At 43.0% G+C, this 19,151-nt stretch overlaps 1 protein-coding gene across 3 annotated transcripts in view; it reads left to right on the top strand.

Annotated features, from left to right (window-relative positions):
- Nucleotides 1-19,151, top strand: part of efr3a (EFR3 homolog A (S. cerevisiae)) — a 117,801-nt gene that overhangs the window by 82,412 nt on the left and 16,238 nt on the right. For all 3 annotated transcript variants that reach the window (XM_087832566.1, XM_087832567.1, XM_087832565.1), the window contains 5 exons: nt 7,524-7,602; nt 9,775-9,910; nt 15,561-15,728; nt 15,835-15,949; nt 18,259-18,310. In XM_087832566.1, the coding sequence (XP_087688692.1) occupies nt 7,524-7,602; nt 9,775-9,910; nt 15,561-15,728; nt 15,835-15,949; nt 18,259-18,310 (550 nt within the window). The remainder of the gene's footprint in view (nt 1-7,523; nt 7,603-9,774; nt 9,911-15,560; nt 15,729-15,834; nt 15,950-18,258; nt 18,311-19,151) is intronic.

Below are 19,151 nucleotides of genomic sequence, written 5' to 3'. Positions count from 1 at the left end.
TTTGTTTACATACGCACATGGCGGTGACGCAGAATGAGAAAAGCGAAAGTGGATCGTTGAATGAAACGGATGAACCAGAACTGGAGCATGCTAGCGGGCCGTCGTTATTACCGTGTTGTTTGGAAAATACGGCACACTTAGAATTAATCCTTTGATTTTTCTGAAAGTCGACAGAGCCTCTTATAATCCCGTGTGGCTTATGTTTGAACTCTGGTTGTGTTTACTGACCTCGAAACGATTTTATGTGCACGGCGCTCGAAAATCTGTCAGATGTTTCAGTACGACTTTGCTAAGCTACGAAGCCGCACCGCTTGATGGATTGTCGGAGCATTACGGCTATCGTAGGCGGAGCCTCGCGGAGTGATACGTACTGTGCTTCAACATAATATTACTGTATTGTGTGTGTATAACCTCCTTTTTAAGTTTTGTGGATATTATACATGGTTATGCTGAGGATATGTCGGCCAGTTTCCACTGGAAATGCCTTTTGGTTAAACTGTCAGCAACGAATTTGCACTGTTACATTTTTATATAACTTTAATGCACATAAAAAACAGCTGCTTGTTTAAGTGAACATACATTGATGGGGTTTTTTGCACTAATAAAGTTGTGGAGTTGTAAAGTATTTTGTCTATATCGTCAGTTATATCATTATCACAAATATTCAAATGTATATCGTGATAAATATTTTTGGTCATATCGCCCTGCTCTAAGTGGGACCCAGTGTCTCCTCATATACCTGTCAGATGTACCACCACCCCTCCGTGTCATCATGTGTGATGACCAGAACATGAACCACTGATTACAAAGACACCCTGTGCTAATCATAAGCATTCAGGTGGTGTCATATTAGCCTCTGGCATATTGAAACTGCTGACTGGATAGCCAGTTTATAGAAAGATTAATAAATAAAAATTACTCATTTTTAATGGAAACAAAGCTGTCAGATAATTTTAGTGAGGTGCAAAAAGCACATGGTTGTCCTCTGAATCGTAAGGGTTGCTTGGAGGAGGAGTCATACCCAAGTAAAGCACCTAATTTGTGTGTAACTAGAAGACTACTTTAATACTTAGAATTAGGGATGCAACGATACCAAATTTTTCAAACCGATACGATACCGATACTTGGATCTGAGTACTTGCCGATACAGAGTACAAAAACCGATACTTCTACCACACACACACACACAAATGCAATTAATTGGAAGACAGGTTTTATTTTATTCTCTGCCGATAAAAAATTAAATCTTAATAAAAATGACCACAAAAAAATTTCAAGTGAAAAATAAGCACTTCTGTTAAATTATTGCAGAGTCTCCACATTGTAATTTAACAGAATATCACTGAACTATTGGCGCTGTCTCTAGGGGATGTCCCCCTAGTGGCCAATCTAAAAAACTACAACAAAAATGACAAGCCACCCTCTGATTTATGAAATAAGCTAGTATTGGTTCATGGTATCGGTTAACTTTTACGAGTATAAGTACACACACATTTTACAGTATCGGCCCCAATACCAGTATCGGTATCGGTGCATCCCTACTTAGTTACTTGTGTAACTATAAGACTACTTTAATACTTAGAGTACTTTAAGAGTTTGTTAGTTCACGTTTTTGTTTTCGAGTAATTTGTTGGATTGTGTCACTCAGGCCCGTCTTCACGCCATGATGTCTCCTTCCTCTCTGTTGACACCCAGTCAGAGCTCATCTGAGGTCTGACACTCGACACAGGGTGTCTGCCAACTACACACAGACACACTCACACTCACACACTCCTTCAGCCTCTAATCACCAGCCTTTAACACTGCAGCGGTGTCTCATTCTTATACTTCCAGCTGGTTACTGTACTTTGTGTGTTCAGTGTCACCTCCGGCTCTGACTGACTCACTAGCGTTGTGCGCCCCCTGCAGGTCAGGCGATGCCCCCCGAGCTGCTACTGTTGGAATAATCCAGCCTGATGATGATAACAATGGTTTGTGTTGCATCTCTGCGTGTAAAGCTGCTGAGCAGAAACATTTAGTCCCTGTGAAATCCACACGAGGACGTGTCTGAACGTGTGAGGCTGAAGCTCGGTGACCTGATGGAGGTGGTTCAGAAACACCACAACAGGTTTTAAAGATTCAGCGGTCATGTTTTATTCAGCTCAGCATTTTATTCTCCTGTAGGCTTTTAAATATTTTACAGTGCAGGGTGATAAATACGTGAGGTTATGCTTCCCCTGCGTGGTTATTTGGAGACCAGCGCGCCTGCCGTAGCTGAAGGTGGGGTTTAAATGACTGACTGAGCGGGGGCTGCGTTTAGTTTTCTGGGGTTAGTTTGTAACCAGCAGCAGAAGAAATGTTTGATACATCTGTGTTGGTATTTCATCAATCAGTGCTGCCAGTAGTGATTAAAGTTGCACTGCACAGGAGGAGCAGCGCCACCTTCAGGCATGGAGGAAACGCAGCACACACACACACACAGCAGCGTGCTGCAGTGTGACTGGTCTCCTCAGCAGTGCTTCTCTGTTATAGCAGGTTCTCATTTATAATTAACAGCCTGTAGCCTTTCTTTTACTCGTATATCACCTGTTTATAACCTGCTGGGACCTCACACAGAAATCCCACGTCAGACGTTCTGGTGTCTGCAGAGCTGCGACGCTCTCTGAATAGCAAATACGTTCCCGCCTATTACGGCCTCATTCAGAAAACCGACGGGCAGAACAAGACTGAAGACTCCCATTAGTGCGCTCCACTCGTTAATTTCTCTCTCGATTGAACAGCCGCCGCACTCCCCAGCCCGTCGTTCCTCTCTGCGCCGCTCTCTCCTCCCACGCTGCTCCTGCAGGGAGGGGGGGCACGTCTTCAGACTATAAATAGCAAGCAAGGATTGGGGTTAACGGAGGGGGTGGAGGAGGCGGCGAGTTTTGGGGTTTGAATTGACGTCACGGTGCAGAACTGTTCTCATGATAACAGCTTCAAGTCATTCTTATCTCTCCTCTTTCTCTCTACTCCCGACTCTCTTTCTTTATGTAAGTCTGAAAAGCACGATTACTGTCAGACCGCCGAGTCACCCTCAGGGTTTCAGGCCTCGTGCGTTCAGTTACCCGGCATACTTACTGAAATGGCTCTGTTTTAATGCCTCGTTTTCAGCAGAGGTGGTGAATTCAACATAATCAGTCATATCTCGATGTATCTCGTGACATGTTAGGAAATGCATACGTGGCTTTGCTGCACAGTAGGTGTGGTTATTGTGGCGTTGAGCTGCAGGCAGGTGTGATGCAGGACTGGTGGGTTTAGCCGAGCGGTTCGCCAGCAGGAAACCTGTTTGTCCCAGCTTTCCTGTCTTTCTCCACTGTCCTTTCACAATAAAGGCTCAAGTTTCACTGTGTTTGAGAAATCCTTACCTGTCCTGTTTGTTTCTATAAGGTTTGGGTCAGAATGAGGAAGAAAAGCATCATCAACAATTTCCCCGTCTGTGATTTGGACAGATGTGATTTAAACCATCTGAAGGAAAATATTATATGCATTATATTCCAGAAGCTGTAAAAGAATTAAACCCCTCCTCCAAACCTGCTGTCAGAGACTTCGAGCAAACATTGTTTTGTCTTCTTGAGCTGCACTGCTGAGCGTCACAGCGCCCAGAGGTGAACTGTAAACCATCTGAAGGATGTAGCTCTGTAGGCTCAAGGAGTTTTCTGGATGATGGACATTTAAGATCAATAAACTGATTCCAAAATAAAGAAAAAAATCTAAAATCAACCAAATTTCATCACTTAAAGTTGTTTTTATTTGTTTGATAAAACTAATAAAAGTAGAGTCTAAGAAGCTTGGAAAGAAAAGCGACCTACCTAATCACACAAGCCAAGGTGTGGAACTGGGTGTGGGTCCCAATCAGCCAGAGTTTCAGGTGAGCTCATTGTGAAACCTGGCCCCACCCTATCATGTGATATCCTGAGGTCAGATGTCCCAGGGTGTGAGTGGGCGTTAAGGCGTCTGGGGAGGGAACTCAAAACTGGATTATAGATGGCAGAGAGTTGGTGTCGTAAACCACCGCCTCTGTTCAAAGATGGTCGCTCACAGCGGACATAGATGCTTCTTTCACTCCTCTTTCAAACCATCTGTCCTCTCTGTCCAAAATGTGAACATTGGCATCCTAAAAGAGTGACCTTTGACCTTTAGATAAGGGTGGATAGCCAAGTCTTGTCCTGTGGAGGTGGCTCTTCTATTTTGTGCCATGCGTTTATGAAGTGGCTGTTTGGTCTCTCCAATGTAGAGGTCTGAGGATTCCTCGCTGCACTGTGCAGCATACACCACATTGTTAAGTTTGTGTACACAATCAGAACAATATTGTTGTCATCCCTTATCAGAAACTTCTGAATCTGATGAGGGATAACAATATTGTTCTTATTGTCCTTCTGATTTTCCAACTAGGGCGACTCAATAGGGGTCCATGAGCCTCTTGCAGACACTCCCATAGGGCTTAAAACCAGTTGTTCTTAGAACTGAAGAAGCTTCTCTGATGAAACGTCTTCAAGAAACTTAAAGAAGTCCAGATGCTTTTCTTTCCAAACTTCTTAGACTACGCTGACCTGGATGACTGAGAACCTTCACAGACGTAGAGACCTGAAACTGTCAAATTCCCGTTGAAGTGCATCTTTTAGAGAAATCTGTGATGGTCAGGTGGAGTGATAAGGCAGAATGACAGAATACGGGTCACTCAGCAGGGCTGGAAACGATCTCTCCATCTTTATTCGTCTTGCTCTCACGCAGGGCAGCGGCGTGGCCTCTGACAGCTCTCGTCTGTTGTCACATAATCAATCCACGCCTACAATACGAGCCTGTAAATGGACTGCATACATAACGATCTCCTTTGGACTTATCGACCGCTCAAAGCGCCTTACAGAACAAGCCGCATCCACCCGTTCACAGAGCGCCGTTTTATTTAACGATCCATGTTGATGGGCATGAATTTTCCAATTATGGAAAACTCCCACTTGATGACACTCGTAGAAGAGCCATCTTGAATCATATGAACAGATAAATGTGCCTCGCAGCGATCAGTGTTGGTGTAAATAAGCGGCCACTGTTGTGCTTCACACAGGGAGGATATGAAGTAACGACCATAAAAACAGCAGTTTGCCTCCTAAATGAACCTGATACCTGAGCAGACACAAACATGAGCTGATGAAGACGAGCCAGCGCTCTAAAGACCGTCAGAGGAACGGCATCTCTCCACACTCTCCTGGAAGCTTTATTGTCTGGGAATTAATGTTCACGTCTCTTTCTATCAGCTCTGCACGCTCTGAGCTGTGAGCCGCTGGGCGAATAAGCCTGCGTGTTTGCATGTATGCACATATGTGCGATAGATGAGTTTACCTCGCTCCCACTGAGGTGATTAAATCTGCCGTTATCGATCGTTACCGCTCCTCTTCCTCACCTTCACGCACACCCACGCGATGCTTCTTTAAATCTGTGACCGAGTGTGTGCGAGCCGCTACGACTCGGTTCATCTTCGAGCACGTACGTGTTCATGGCCTGTGTTTTCCCATCTCGGATCAGAGGTGGATTAGTCAGATTTTCAGTTTTCCTGCATTTTTGTGTTGATGCGACTGATCCTCCTCTGCAAGCAGCACATCCTTCACTGACACAGCTGGGCTGTGATTCTGACATGAAGGCTGATGATGATCAGAGATGGGCGTTACTGTAATCTGATTACTTTTTTCAAGTAACGAGTAAAGTAAGGGATTACTATTGCAAAAACGGTAATTAGATTACCGTTACTTTCCTGTAGGAACGCTGCGTTACTGTAATCTGATTACTTTTTCCAAGTAACGAGTAAAGTAAGGGATTACTATTGCAAAAACGGTAATTAGATTACCGTTACTTTCACGTAGGAACGCTGCATTACTGTAATCTGATTACTTTTTTCAAGTAACGAGTAAAGGGATTACTATTGCAAAAACGATAATTAGATTACTGTTACTTTCCCGTAGGAACGCTGCGTTACTGTAATCTGATTACTTTTTTCAAGTAACCAGTAAAGGGATTACTATTGCAAAAACGGTAATTAGATTACCGTTACTTTCCCGTAGGAACGCTGCGTTACTGCGTTACTAAAACCGTGATTTTTTTGCGAGAATGTCTCATGACAGTGACGTAAGCGAGTGCGACGTTCGTGACAACAGCTGTGTGCAGATCAACAATGGATCATATATATCGAGTGCAGAGAGAGTATGAGCGTGCAGCGTTTAAAGCGTGGAAGTACTGACCTTACTTTGAGTTTGATTCCATAAAAAGTGACAAAAACATTAGTGTCCGTTGTGCATGGGAAGAAAACTTCTTTTTACAGCGAAAAAAACCCCTAAACTTCCAAACAAGCACCGAGTAGCTACGACGTAATGGGAAACTCACAGAGAAACTCGCGGATTCTTCCACTGACCGCTGCACACCTGCACCAGGGTAAACCTCCGCCTACCCCACTCCTGCTTTACAGGTGAAAATAGAGCAACAGGACCGCTAGTCTTTGATTTTATTTATTTATATTTTCTGCTGTGTTTTACTTGCATCTATTTGAAAGACTGAGTGTAAACACACAAAATATTTTATTTTATGTGCTGGAATGTGCAGAAAATAGGTTTAAATATTAAACTAATTTCTTCCAGTCAGAGAATGTTGCAGATAATTAAATTTTTGCTTGATGCATAAAGTTAAAAGATTAAAACTAATAAAACAAGTTTTAAAAAGAGACTTTTCCATTTGATTACATTTTGTATGATGATTATGTAGAAAAAGTAGAATTGGGCTGAAAGATCTATCACTTTATCACCTATTCAGGTTGTAAATCGTGTTTTTAAAAAGTAACTAAGTAATTAATTACTTTTGAAAATAAGTAATCAGTAAAGTAACGGGATTACTTTTTGGGGGGAAGTAATCAGTAATTAGTTACTGATTACTTTTTTCAAGTAACTTGACCAACACTGATGAAGATTATTGTTGCTCATCACTGAACCACGATGAGATTTAATTTGCAGACTCTTAGCCTGACTTTTTATTTTTGTTCTTGTTACTCTTATTTGTTTTTGTTGTGTTGTTGTTCTTCATTGTTACGCAATAAAAATGTTGAACTGACTCTGAATCTGTGGCTCAGAGCAATGCAGCATTATTATTATCCTTTAAATAATTCAAAGCAGCCAAACAGCAGAGAGGGAGATCCGTCAGTCAGGCTTCATCCCGAACTCCCTGACAGTTCAGCTGCTGTAGTAGCAGGAAAGATGAAGGATGAAGGAGCTCCGGCTGTTTCCAAAGACACAGAGGGACAGGAGAGAGTTCACCAACCTCTGAAAACCCCTGATGGATTATAATATTAGGATTATATTAATCATAACACTAATAGTGTCAGATTATAAATCCGTTCTCATTCATGCAGCCGAGTCTGTGTGCGATTCTGTCCAGAGATAAGTGTCGTTTTAAAGATGCAGTCTTTGCAGGGCTGCTCCTCAGAGCTGGGTCGGTTGAATAATCACTTTATTTTCTTCTTCCTTCAGTCACCTGGATAACCATCACCTGTGGGACCCCAACGAGTTTGCAGTTTCCTGCTTCAGAATCATCATGTACTCCATCCAGGTACGTCGCTCTTCCTCTGACACGTAGGTCGAGATGGCAGGGGCTAAAAAATGGAGCTGATTTGATCTGGAAGCAGTGAAAACCGATCGCACCCACGACTACATGTCGCACCTGAGGAGGTGCAGCATGCAGTCGAGAGCTCCGCTGACATGCCGAGTCTTTAAAAAGGAAAAGTTCTGTCTAAAGCAGCTGCTGGAGATGTTGTAAGGTCGAGTTCACATCCAGCAGCTTCACAAAAACTTCCTCGATGTCAAAGGTCGCCTTCTGAAGTAACTTTTATAGCAGTTCAGCTGCACAGAGAGAGGAGACACAGCGAGCAGGAAATACTGCAGACTGCTACTTTTTAATAATTGAGATGCTTTAAAAGAAAAACTTTCTTCACTTTCACTTGTTTGTTTGTTCTCTGTGAACTTCAGCGGATTATTGCTGCTGCAGTCTGTCCAGTTTTACAGCCGCTGTAAGATGTTTGTTTCAGTGGAAATTTGCTGGTTTATTAGCAACAAATGAAAGAACACTTTGTCTAGTATCTGCATTCAGCAGCATGCTAGCACCTGCTCAGACGTTCACTAACTATAAACTTTTTGTATTTAATGTTAATAATTCTGCATGAAGAAAAGTTCATTTGATGAATGTTTGATAGTTAGGGCTGCCACAAACGATTATTTTGATAGTCGACTAGTCACCGATTATTTTTGCGATTAGTCGACTAATCAGATCATCATCCATTGGACATAAAACGTACATCTTATTGCACCAGCAGCATCTGCTCTTATATAACTATCATTAGCTTACAGCTTTAAGTGTTTAAGGTATGTGCTAACTAAAAATAAAGACAAGATGATAGTTTATTAAATTTTAATGACATTTGCAGATTGTTTCGGTGAAGTTTAATAAACTCCTTGCTATCTAAAATATAACAGGACACCGGAGTAAATTCTCGAGCATCTCACACTTCTGATAATCAGCTGTCTGCTTGACGTTTATTCAGCTGTGTAAAAACTATAACTTTAATCTCAGCCAAACCGATTTACTCAGGAACAAATAAAACACTAAAAAAAGCCAAACAATAACATTTTTAAGTTATCTAAGTGACTTATATATCATGTTTAACCTGAGTAGCGAAAGACGGCGGGGGGTTTGAAAACGATTAGCAGGAGTCCGGTGTTCTCACGGCTCTAGTTAGCCTAGCCCCCGGCTAGCTATCGAGCTAGTGGCTAACAGACGTCTCCGAAAACGTCGGAGCGCTTTTGAAAATATGTGGTGTCTTGATAAACTGAGCAGATATTTGAGGTTTACAGAGCTACATTCTCGCCTGAAAATATGTTAAACGTTTATTTTGTGACCCAGAAAGAATAATAAGAGTAATATTAAAACTAACTAGCCGCCATTGTTGGAAACTGAGCTGGGCTGCGCTATGAATTCTGGGACACAGCTTCTTCTTCTTCTTCGGGGTTTAACGGCAGCTGGCATCCTTGTACATGCAGTGCTGCCATCTTCTGTTTCAGTCCGTTATTACACTCTTAAATCCTACTACTTATTCCTGCGTCTTTTGGGATCTTACAAAGCTTCAAACGACGTCGACTATTAAATCAGTCGTCGACGATTTTGATAGTCGACGTAATCGTGACTAGTCGACCAATCGTGGCAGCCCTAATGATAGTAAATCACATAATGTGATTTAAAGATTTAATTACAAATGATTATTGCAAACTGAAAAATTAAACCAGTGCAGAAGTCTCACTTAGCTGCAATCTTTCTACTGGCCAGCAGGAGGCGACTCCTGGTTCAGAGAACTGTCATTGTAGAGAAATTTATTGGAAAAAGTTGCAAATTGTAACTTTAACATATGACATAATTCAACATTTTCCGATTAGTTCGTGGTCTCGTTTCATGGTTTTATTAAATCTAGCGTGATGCTCATTTTGTAAACAAAGGTCGCGTTTAGAGTAAAACGGATCAGCGCACTGTTTACAGCGGACCTACCTGCTGATTGACACTTTTCACCGTGGTGCAAGTGTATCGTTTCCCGCTGTCACGTCTGGTCTAAAAACACTGAACGCTCAGAAGCTGCTCCATCATTTATATACAGTCTGTCTGTGAAGTTCACCATGTGATCGGCAGCAAACTATATTTGTTCCAAACATCGTTTGAAATCCTCTTTGGCTTTTTCAGGCTCAGCACTCGCACCACGTGATCCAGCAGGTTCTGAACCACCTCGACACTAACAACAAGAACACGCCGCGGGTCAGAGCCGGCATCGTCCAGGTGCTCCTGGAGACGGTGGCCATCGCCGCCAAAGGATCTGTGGGTGAGTTAAAGTGACCGACTGCTTCCCTCTGCAGGACGTCGTGGAGGAAGATGTCATCATCTCTCTGAGGTTTAAAAAATGGTGTCATTAGCTTTACCACTGCAAGATGGCCATAACGTGTCAAACACAACAACAACGCGCTGGTAGAGGCACAGACAGAGGAGGCATTAACGTAGAGAATCAGGGTTAAATACGTGCATCAAAGCAGGATGTTGTTGGCCTTTAGCCAGCTTCTCTGCAGCCAGAAGAAAGTTATCAGCCGATGTGAGCTGGCTCAGTTTGCACACGCAGGTGTGTGATCATCTGCAGTAACAGGCTGGTGATATTTTCACATTTTAAACAGGAAGCTGATCTGCGATGTTTCGGCTGTTAGGCCATAATAATTGTCAGCAACAACAAACACAGTTAACAGATCCAGTTCAATGACTCAAAGAGGCCACACCCCTAAATTTAGCCTTCACCAAAATCCAATAACGGGGGAGTGGCTCAGTTTTAGAGGCGCCCTCAAGTGGAGATTAGAGGAAGTACAGTTTTTGACACTTCCACGTCGATTTTAGCTTTCTTGCTCCGTATGTTTAGTTTAAAACCATAAAACCAAAAGGCAGTATTTTAATTACATTTTCCTTTGACAGGCTTGAAACAGTAACGAGTTCTGTTTCCTATGTGCGACTATTAAGCCAAGGAGAAACGTCACGGTCCAGATGAAGCGTTGACATAAACGCCTCCCACTGCAGAGGAAGCTCAGACTAAGCTGGTTAGAGATGAGTTGTTAAAAGATGATCTGCACTCTTATTAAATAAACTGTCTGAAACAATCAGCCGATTAACTGATGAAGAGAAAAACAACCTTTTTTCTGTTTGTTTGTTTTCAGCTGATTTAAGATGTAAGCTTGGCTGCGTCTTCCTCGTCTTCTTACCTGTCGCGACCACGTCAGTGAAACTGTGTCTTTATTTCACCTGAACTTACAGTTGTGTTGTTCATTAAGTTGGACAGAGCATTAAAAGCAGGCGCTGGGTGGAGGAGGGATGCAAAGCAGCTTGCAGATTCTCAGCAGCTGTTGACAGGTTGAAGGAAGTTAAATCGTAGACTTTATATATGAGATTTGTCATCGTGAATGCTAAACTGACACTTATGTTATTGACATTTTGACCTCTTTAGACTTTTGAATCTTGGAAGAAACTAAAGTTTTGCTACAAGTGTTACTTTGTTACCCAAACTTGAAGGAACAAGTTTGAATTTGAAGAAACACAAAGTAAAGACAGAACTCGGAGGTGTTTAAACAGGTGCTCGAGTGTTTTTGATGTTGTCACGTTGTGTCTGCTGTCCCGGGGTTTCGTTCTGCTTGAATGTTTGTAGATGCTAATTGCCTGATAATTAAATCATCAGGTTTTTCACTGTTAGGAAGAAAAGAAGTCGACAGAAAACATTCAAATGACTCTGTCCCACTGAGGTGTGAAAACAAATTAAAAACTTGAGAGTATTTAATTGAAGAAAAGCTGTAAGTAGTAATTATTTTTACTGCCTCTTCCTGGAAATAAAACACAACCTTCCTCCTGGATAGGAATGATCCAAGGCTCCAAAAGAAGCGACGTGTTCACCTTTGAAAGCGAATGCACGATTCCTCCTAATCTGTGGCTCGGTACGGTATGACCCTGTGCTTGGATTTAAACGGAGTAGAGCAGCTTCTGCAGACTTCCCCCCCTCTGCACACGCCCGGCGTTAACGAGCATTCTGGGTAATCACAGCTTTCACGTCTCAAGTTTTGTTCTCTAAAAAAAAAGATTAAAAAAAAATAGATTTAAGTTATTTGAACCTCTCTTCTCTTGAGTTTCTTCCTTTTATCTTTTACCAGCAGATGCTCTTAGAGCTCTTAGATGATGATGATGATGATGATGATGATACACCACCAGATACTTTCAGTTCAACTTTAACGTGCACAGACTGACCAGAACCAGATCATGTTATAATCTGATGTAATGCAATAACACTGCAGTAACTGGAAGGGTCAGATTTATCTGTATTTGTCTCTGAGATTTAGGTGCAAGCAGCACTAAATAACAGACGGTCATACTGTCAGCCTTTACATAGGCAGTGTCTCCCAGTTAACATGGTGAGCAGCTACGTCCCAGTAATACCAGTAGGTTGATTGCTCTGATGCTGTAGAGGTTCTGCAGGGTTGGCTCGAGCAGCAATCTTTATTTAGGGTTTCTTCACAGTGCGCCCTCTGTAACTGTCTATATATTTCTTTCTGGTCACTCTGTGTCATGTGACATTTGCACAGAGAGTGTCCGAAGTGTGAGCTGAGTAAACGGGGGAAGCTGCAGACGCGCAGAGATCACGCTGTGGTTGTGTAGCTGAGTGTTGGTGGTATGTAGAATAGCACCGTCAGTAGATTAGAGCCAATATTAGAGTAAGTATTACTAAAGGTGATTCAAAATGTGTTGTTGCAGATAATCGTTTGCTCCCAGACTGCTAGAGAAAGTGAAAAATAACCCTTCAAAGAATCCTGATCTGTGAGATTTACAAAGATGGATGTAGCTACTGTGATGTCACCCACTGCTTTGTGAAGTCCCATTTTAAATCTAGATGAGCGTTTCCACCGTCACCATGAAGCTGGATGTGATGACAGACGGGCACTCCTCAGATAATCCTCCTTTCTGAAACAAAGCATTGCAGCCTGACCCATAATATCAGCCAGTGTTAGCTATCGGCTGATCTACTGTATTGGCATTTATGGCAGCCAATAAGAAAAAAGTAAAGAAGACACGGAGAAACATCCTTCAACCATGTTATAAGTGCTGACATTGCATAGTAGTCCACTAGAGGGCACTCTACAGTTTCTCTGTTTGGAACGCCACAAACAACAACGAGCTGAGCTTAATCGATTAAATAACAACCCACGACAAATATTAGGGAAATCAGTTTGCTTCATGTCTGAAAGAAGAAAAAACGTCTGTTGGAATATTAGATTATTATATATCGCCAAATATATTATCTGTACTGCTACATGTTTATAGGACCGGAAGTCTTTTTGTAACCAGTTATCACCCTCTACTGGTCATTTATAAAAGTGCATGTTTATGCATTAGCTTCACTTTTAAGTCAGAATCAGAATACTTTAATAATCCCAAAGGAATTTATGTAAAAGAAAGCTATTAAAACAGGCGAGCACTCTAAAGTACTAAGTAAACGAAAAGTAATAAAAAGTTAAAGTAAAGAAGCAGGAGCAACAACCTGCACGCTGGTCGACGTGTTAACCTTCAAAGTCCATCTTTTATAGTTTGAGGTTGACTCACTTTTGGAGGCGGCCTCAAGTGGCCAACAGAGGAACTTCAGGATTTTGGCACCTCTGTAATGTCGCTTTTTATATTCATAATATTTGCTAAAATTTAATGTACCGTATTTCCCGGACTACAAAGCGCACCTGAATATTAGCCGCACAAGCTAAAATCAGGGGAAAATCCTGTTTTGTACATACATTAGCCGCACCTGACTAAAAGCCGCAGGTGTTTCAATGTTGACTTATCATATGTAAGAGAATATGCACAAAGGGAATTGTCAGGAAAGAGATGGCTGTTTGGAGACACACCGCTTTTATTAATATTTTGAAAAACAAGTTACGGGTACATATTTGCATAACTTTTTAGGTATATGTACAAGCAGCGGTAAATACAAGTACGAAACATGTACTGTGCTTCATAAACGAGTAACAAATGTAGTACATAACAATAACCTACAGCACACCAGAAAAATAGATTCGGACTCCCTTTTAGGCTCAGGTGCAGTGACACGGCTTTAACAAGAAGAAACGTCAGTCATTCACCACCATCTTTCTCTTCTTCCTGCACTAAAACCAGGAAGTCCTCTTCTCCAGTGTCGGATACGAACAGGCTCAGGATGGCTTCGTCATCCACTCTCCGCTTCTCTCCTTCGTTGTCACTTTCAAAACCAAACAAATCCTCGTTGTCAGTGTCAGAGTCGAACACCCTCTGAAGGGCCGTGGCGGTGTCTCCATCATGCAGCAGTCCAGCCCTTCGAAATCCGTTGGTGATCGTGGATGTTTTCACACTTTTCCACGCTGTCAGAATCCACTGGTGGAGTTGAGCATAACTTGCTTTTCGCAAGTTTATCGCCGCTCGTCATCCACGCCTCCCGCTGAACGAGTAGCGCTACTTTGAAGTTTGTTTTTTGCGCTACTTGTACGGCACTATGTTGCCTGGCGGACGGACATGTGACCAACATACCACTCTTGAACCCCGATCCTTCCACGAGGCAACGTAGTGCCGTACAACAGCAGAACAAACAAAACAAATCCTCTTACGATATCACAAACATCATGTTCAATCCATAGAAAAGCTGCACCTGACTAAAAGCCGCAGGGTTCAAAGCTTGTGCAAAAAGTAGCGGCTTATAGCCCGACAATTACGGTAGCTTTATATTACCGTCTCCATTTGTTGTTTTTTATTTTCCTGTCTCCGTTTTTTTAAAAGTTTATGTTTTCTGTCTTCTTTAAACGAGCGAAGTCCGAGCTGTGCCCGGAGCCGCCCGGCCGTCGTTCAGCGCCGGCTTGTAATAATCTGTGGTGTTGCTTTCTGTGACAGAGTGAATTAGGACTGCAAAGCAGAGCCTGTTCGTGTGTATTTTACTGCAGTTTGTCGGATATCTGCAGGTTCAGCTCCACCAAAAATAGCTCACTAGACAATTTTAAGTGTTCAAAGCAAATATGCTTCTCCTTATCACAGCAGCCTGGAAGCGCTGCGAATTATTTATGTTTTAATTGGTCTATTGGTAACATAGCAACATCTGCCTGATGGTATTTAAAATTCTTCCTGAGTTTATCCATGAACCCATTAAAATAAAAGTTAGTTTTAGTAAAAATGTTTTGCCTTATTTTTAATGAAGCAGTCAAACTGTGTATTTCCCTCGATTATTGGTTAAATACCACGTCGGCTGCACTACGTTAGCTTAGCGGGGCCAGAGCTAAGCATGTGTGGAGCAAACAGCCAGTTCAGAGACCAGCTGGGTAGAAACAAGCAGACCTGATGACGCGGGAGGAAACGTGTGTCTCCACGACAGATCAATCTGAGGCAGGAGTGTCGATATGTTTCAATTTAAGGCTGTTTGAAACTGATGGTGACTGTTCACATGTTGGAGGTTTCAACAGCTGTTCTATAAAAATGTGACAGGTGGAGTGTGGGATTTATCCAACGAAGGGAAACAAACCACGTAAATCTGAAACATGAAATTTGTGTGAATTTTATTTACTGTGAGTTTGTGAAGCTACTCTCAGCCACTCGTGGACCACACAAGCAGTGTCAGCAAAACCCCAAATTTCACTTAGTGGCAGCTGACACACACGTTTAAACGACTCATTAAAGAGCTCGACCCAGGCCGTTTATACAGATGTTTCTACAACATCTGCCACTGGCCTTCAAAATAAAAGAACACTTTTAGCCACACCAGGTGCAACGACACAGGCCCTGTTTTAGGATTAAATCATCCTTCTTTCTTCACCTTTTTCTATGCAAAGCTCCCACGAAATCATAGTTAAAAAGATACAAACAAAAGATCGAATCCCGTCACTTCCTGTTTTCGAAAATGCCAGGCTAATGTTTCCTGTTGTTCATTTAACCTGCTCGTGTGACGGCAGGGCCCACCGTGCTGGAGGTGTTCAACACTCTGCTCAAACACCTGAGGATGAGCGTGGACTTTGAGCTGGGCGACAGCTCGAGGAGGAACTCCGCCTCCAGCGTTTCGTCCGTCCGCGGTAAAGAGAGCGAGGAGCGGATCGTCCAGAACGCCATCATCCAGACCATCGGTACGAGCTCCTCTATTACTCCAGAGTGTGTTTGTCTTAATGAGCATGTGCCTGCATGTGTTAGTGAGTTCTGACTCATCTTTGTCTCTCGTGGCGTCGCCGCCAGGCTTCTTCGGTGGAAATCTGCCAGACTACCAGCGAGCTGAAGTCATGATGTTCATCATGGGCAAAGTGCCAGTGTACGGGACGCCCTGCCACGCCTTGGACACAGTCAAGATTGGGTGAGTCACACGTTCATTATCCAGAGACCCGGAGGTTCCCTCGTAGAGCTGCAGCCAGTCAGCTCGCAGCTCTGGAACGCCGCCGCTAACGCTGCGTGCAGCTAAGACGCCGCTCGTCACAAATGGAGCCGTGCTCACAGGACCGTACTGTCAGGAGACTTCTCTGCAGCTGGATGATGATGATGATGATGGTGACGATGAGTGGATTTTACTGTCACGGCACATTTAAACTGTCCTGAACATCAACTCCATGCTTGTGTCAATGAAACGATATGATTGGCTGATACGTTTCGTGCTTTTAAAATCATTTTTATATTATATTTTATCCTCAGAGACCAAAGGGCAGTCATTAGGTCAAAACATCGCCTCTCAGTACTTTGACTCTGTTTGTGGTCCCTCAGCAGCTGTGAGGTTTGGACTGAACCTTTATGTTCTGGTTTCACGAGTTAAAGCTGATTTTTAGCTCAGCGCTGTAGCGTGGAACACTGGAAGCAGTTTCTAAAGAATAAGCTCGCAATTTTTTTTCTCTCTTCATCAAATCTTTCTCCTAATCTGTCCTCACTTCACCTCCTGGACACCCTGCGGTGCACCCGTCCCTGCAGCCAGAAAAAAGAAAGAAAAACAAGCTAATCCCTCAGGCGAGAGTGCAAGGGCAGATAATCCCAAATCAGACGAACGCCCTCCTCCTCCTCACAGACGCTCGCTCTCTCTGTTCCTTTTCGGGTAATTTCTCTCTGCTGCTTGTTGATGCTAACAGGAGGTCTGACAGTGTTTCACTATAAAAGTCAACACTGAAGATATCCTGCTGCTGCTTACAGCACCTTTACTCTTCTTCCTCACGTTGAGACTGCGAAGAGAACCACAGACTGTCTGGATGTCAGTGCACGTTCATTTTGAACCTTCAGGTTTTTTGTTGTTTGCTATTTTATAGGCAGAGGTGAGCACATCTGGACTGCATGTTAAAGCTGCAGCTAAAGCTAGCATCGTCAAGTTTTCACTCTATGAAGTCTATTTAAAAACACTGAGTGCATTCTCACTGCCTCTGTGATTTCAGACGTGAGTAGCACCTCAGAGCCACTTATTATGATTAACTGATCCTCAGCAAGTGTTCACACTTCTATAAACGTTTGCTGGTCTGAACCAATCGTGTGTTGACAGTGACACTAATAAATACTAAGAAGCAGATAAAATGCGTTCATTTCACTTCTCGGGTGTTCTGAATCTCACAGCTTTCTTATTTGTCTTAAAGTTGCTGTTAGGGCTGCAACGATTAGTCGACTAGTCACGATTACGTCGACTATCAAAATCATCGACGACTGATTTAATAGTCGACGCGTCGTTTGAAGCTTTGTAAGATCACAAAAGACGCAGGAATAAGTAGTAGGATTTAAGAGTGTAATAACGGACTGAAACAGAAGATGGCAGCACTGCATGTACAAGGATGCCAGCTGCCGTTAAACCCCGAAGAAGAAGAAGCTGTGTCCCAGAATTCATAGCGCAGCCCAGCTCAGTTTCCAACAATGGCGGCAGCTAGTTAGTTTTAATATTACTCTTATTATTCTTTCTGGGTCACAAAATAAACGTTTAACAAATTTTCAGGCGAGAATGTAGCTGTGTAAACCTCAAATATCTGCTCAGTTTATCAAGACACCACATATTTTTAAAAGCGCTCCGACGTTTTCGGAGATGTCTGTTAGCCACTAGCTCGATAGCTAGCCGGGGGCTAGGCTAACTAGAGCCGTGAGAACACCGGACTCCCGCAAATCGTTTTCAAACCCACCGCAGTCTTTCACTACTCAGGTTAAACATGATATATAAGTCACTTAGATAACTTAAAAATGTTATTGTTTGGCTTTTTTTAGTATTTTATTGGTTCCTGATTAAATCAGTTTGGCTGAGATTAAAGTTATAGTTTTTACACAGCTGAATAAACGTCAAGCAGATTAAACTCCATTGAAACAATCTGCAAACTTCATTAAAATTTAATAAACTCTCATCTTGTCTTTATTTTTAGTTAGCACATACCTTAAACACTTAAAGCTGTAAGCTAATGATAGTTATATAAGAGCAGATGTGCTGGTGCAATAAGCTGTACGTTTTATGTCCAATGGATAATGATCTGATTAGTCGACTAATCGCAAAAATAAACGGTGACTAGTCGACTATCAAAATAATCGTTTGTGGCAGCCCTAGTTGCTGTAAACATGTAACATGGCAGCCTGTGGGGACTGACTGCCCCGGTCTGCTGTACTGGACACTGAGTTTGTGGTCGGTCCTGACGGGGTTTCTTTATCTTTTGTGTAACGCAGGCATCAGGGCACCAAGCGGATCCAGACCATGCTGCTCAGCTCCCTCATCATGGTGAGTCCTCGGTTTGTTCCCTCTGTTCATGAGACAGGAACAATGTGCTGTTAATGGAAGCGAGACAAAGACACCGGCATACGAAACCTGAGCTTCAATAAGGAAACTAAAATAGTGCACAGTCCCACCTGAAATACCCACGGACGAAAACACTGGACGTCCTCACAATGAGTCACGTTCTCTAAATGTAAAAACATCACAGACGTGTTTCTCTGTCCTAACGACGCGTCTCCAGTTACACGAAAGTCGTATTTGTGTGTTTATTATCGGCCATGTTGGAGCTTCCTTCTCCTTCATTATCTGCTTCAGCGAGAGACCCTCATCTCCCCGAGACGAGGAGGCACAGGTGGCACCGACACACACACACACACCCTCGTGCCCGCTCTCTCGCCGCTTCATTACGGATGTCTGTCCTCGTCTCCCCTCGTCGCACCGCCACCTGCTTCTCAGAGCAGCTGGAGGAGGGGTGAAAGGTCGAAGTATTTATAATGCCATGCGACAGCAGATGGGGCTGAGCATTATGAGGTGTGTGTGTGTGATTTTGCAGCCTGCTGGGAGAAAACCCAGATGTTTTCAGGGTTTGTAGTCGGGGTGAAAGCAGGGACTCACCCAGGACGAAGATCAGGACGCAGCTTGGAGAGGTTGCCAGTCCATCACAGGGCCGAGCTATTCAATTAAAGCCATTTAATAACTGCGCTGGTAAATTAGACACACAGTGCACATGTACAAACACCGAGTGAGAGTCTGGACCAGCTGACAGGCTCGGTTCACTCTCCCACCTTGTTTGAAGTAGGTGAGTCTGCTTCATTACAGATTTCAGCGTCTCTGAAGCTGAATGATC

Source organism: Neolamprologus brichardi, chromosome 18 (genome assembly GCF_056152115.1).
Source record: "Neolamprologus brichardi isolate AB-2024 chromosome 18, ASM5615211v1, whole genome shotgun sequence".
Taxonomy (NCBI): Eukaryota; Metazoa; Chordata; class Actinopteri; order Cichliformes; family Cichlidae; genus Neolamprologus; species Neolamprologus brichardi.
This window is presented reverse-complemented; position numbering and strand designations above follow the sequence as displayed.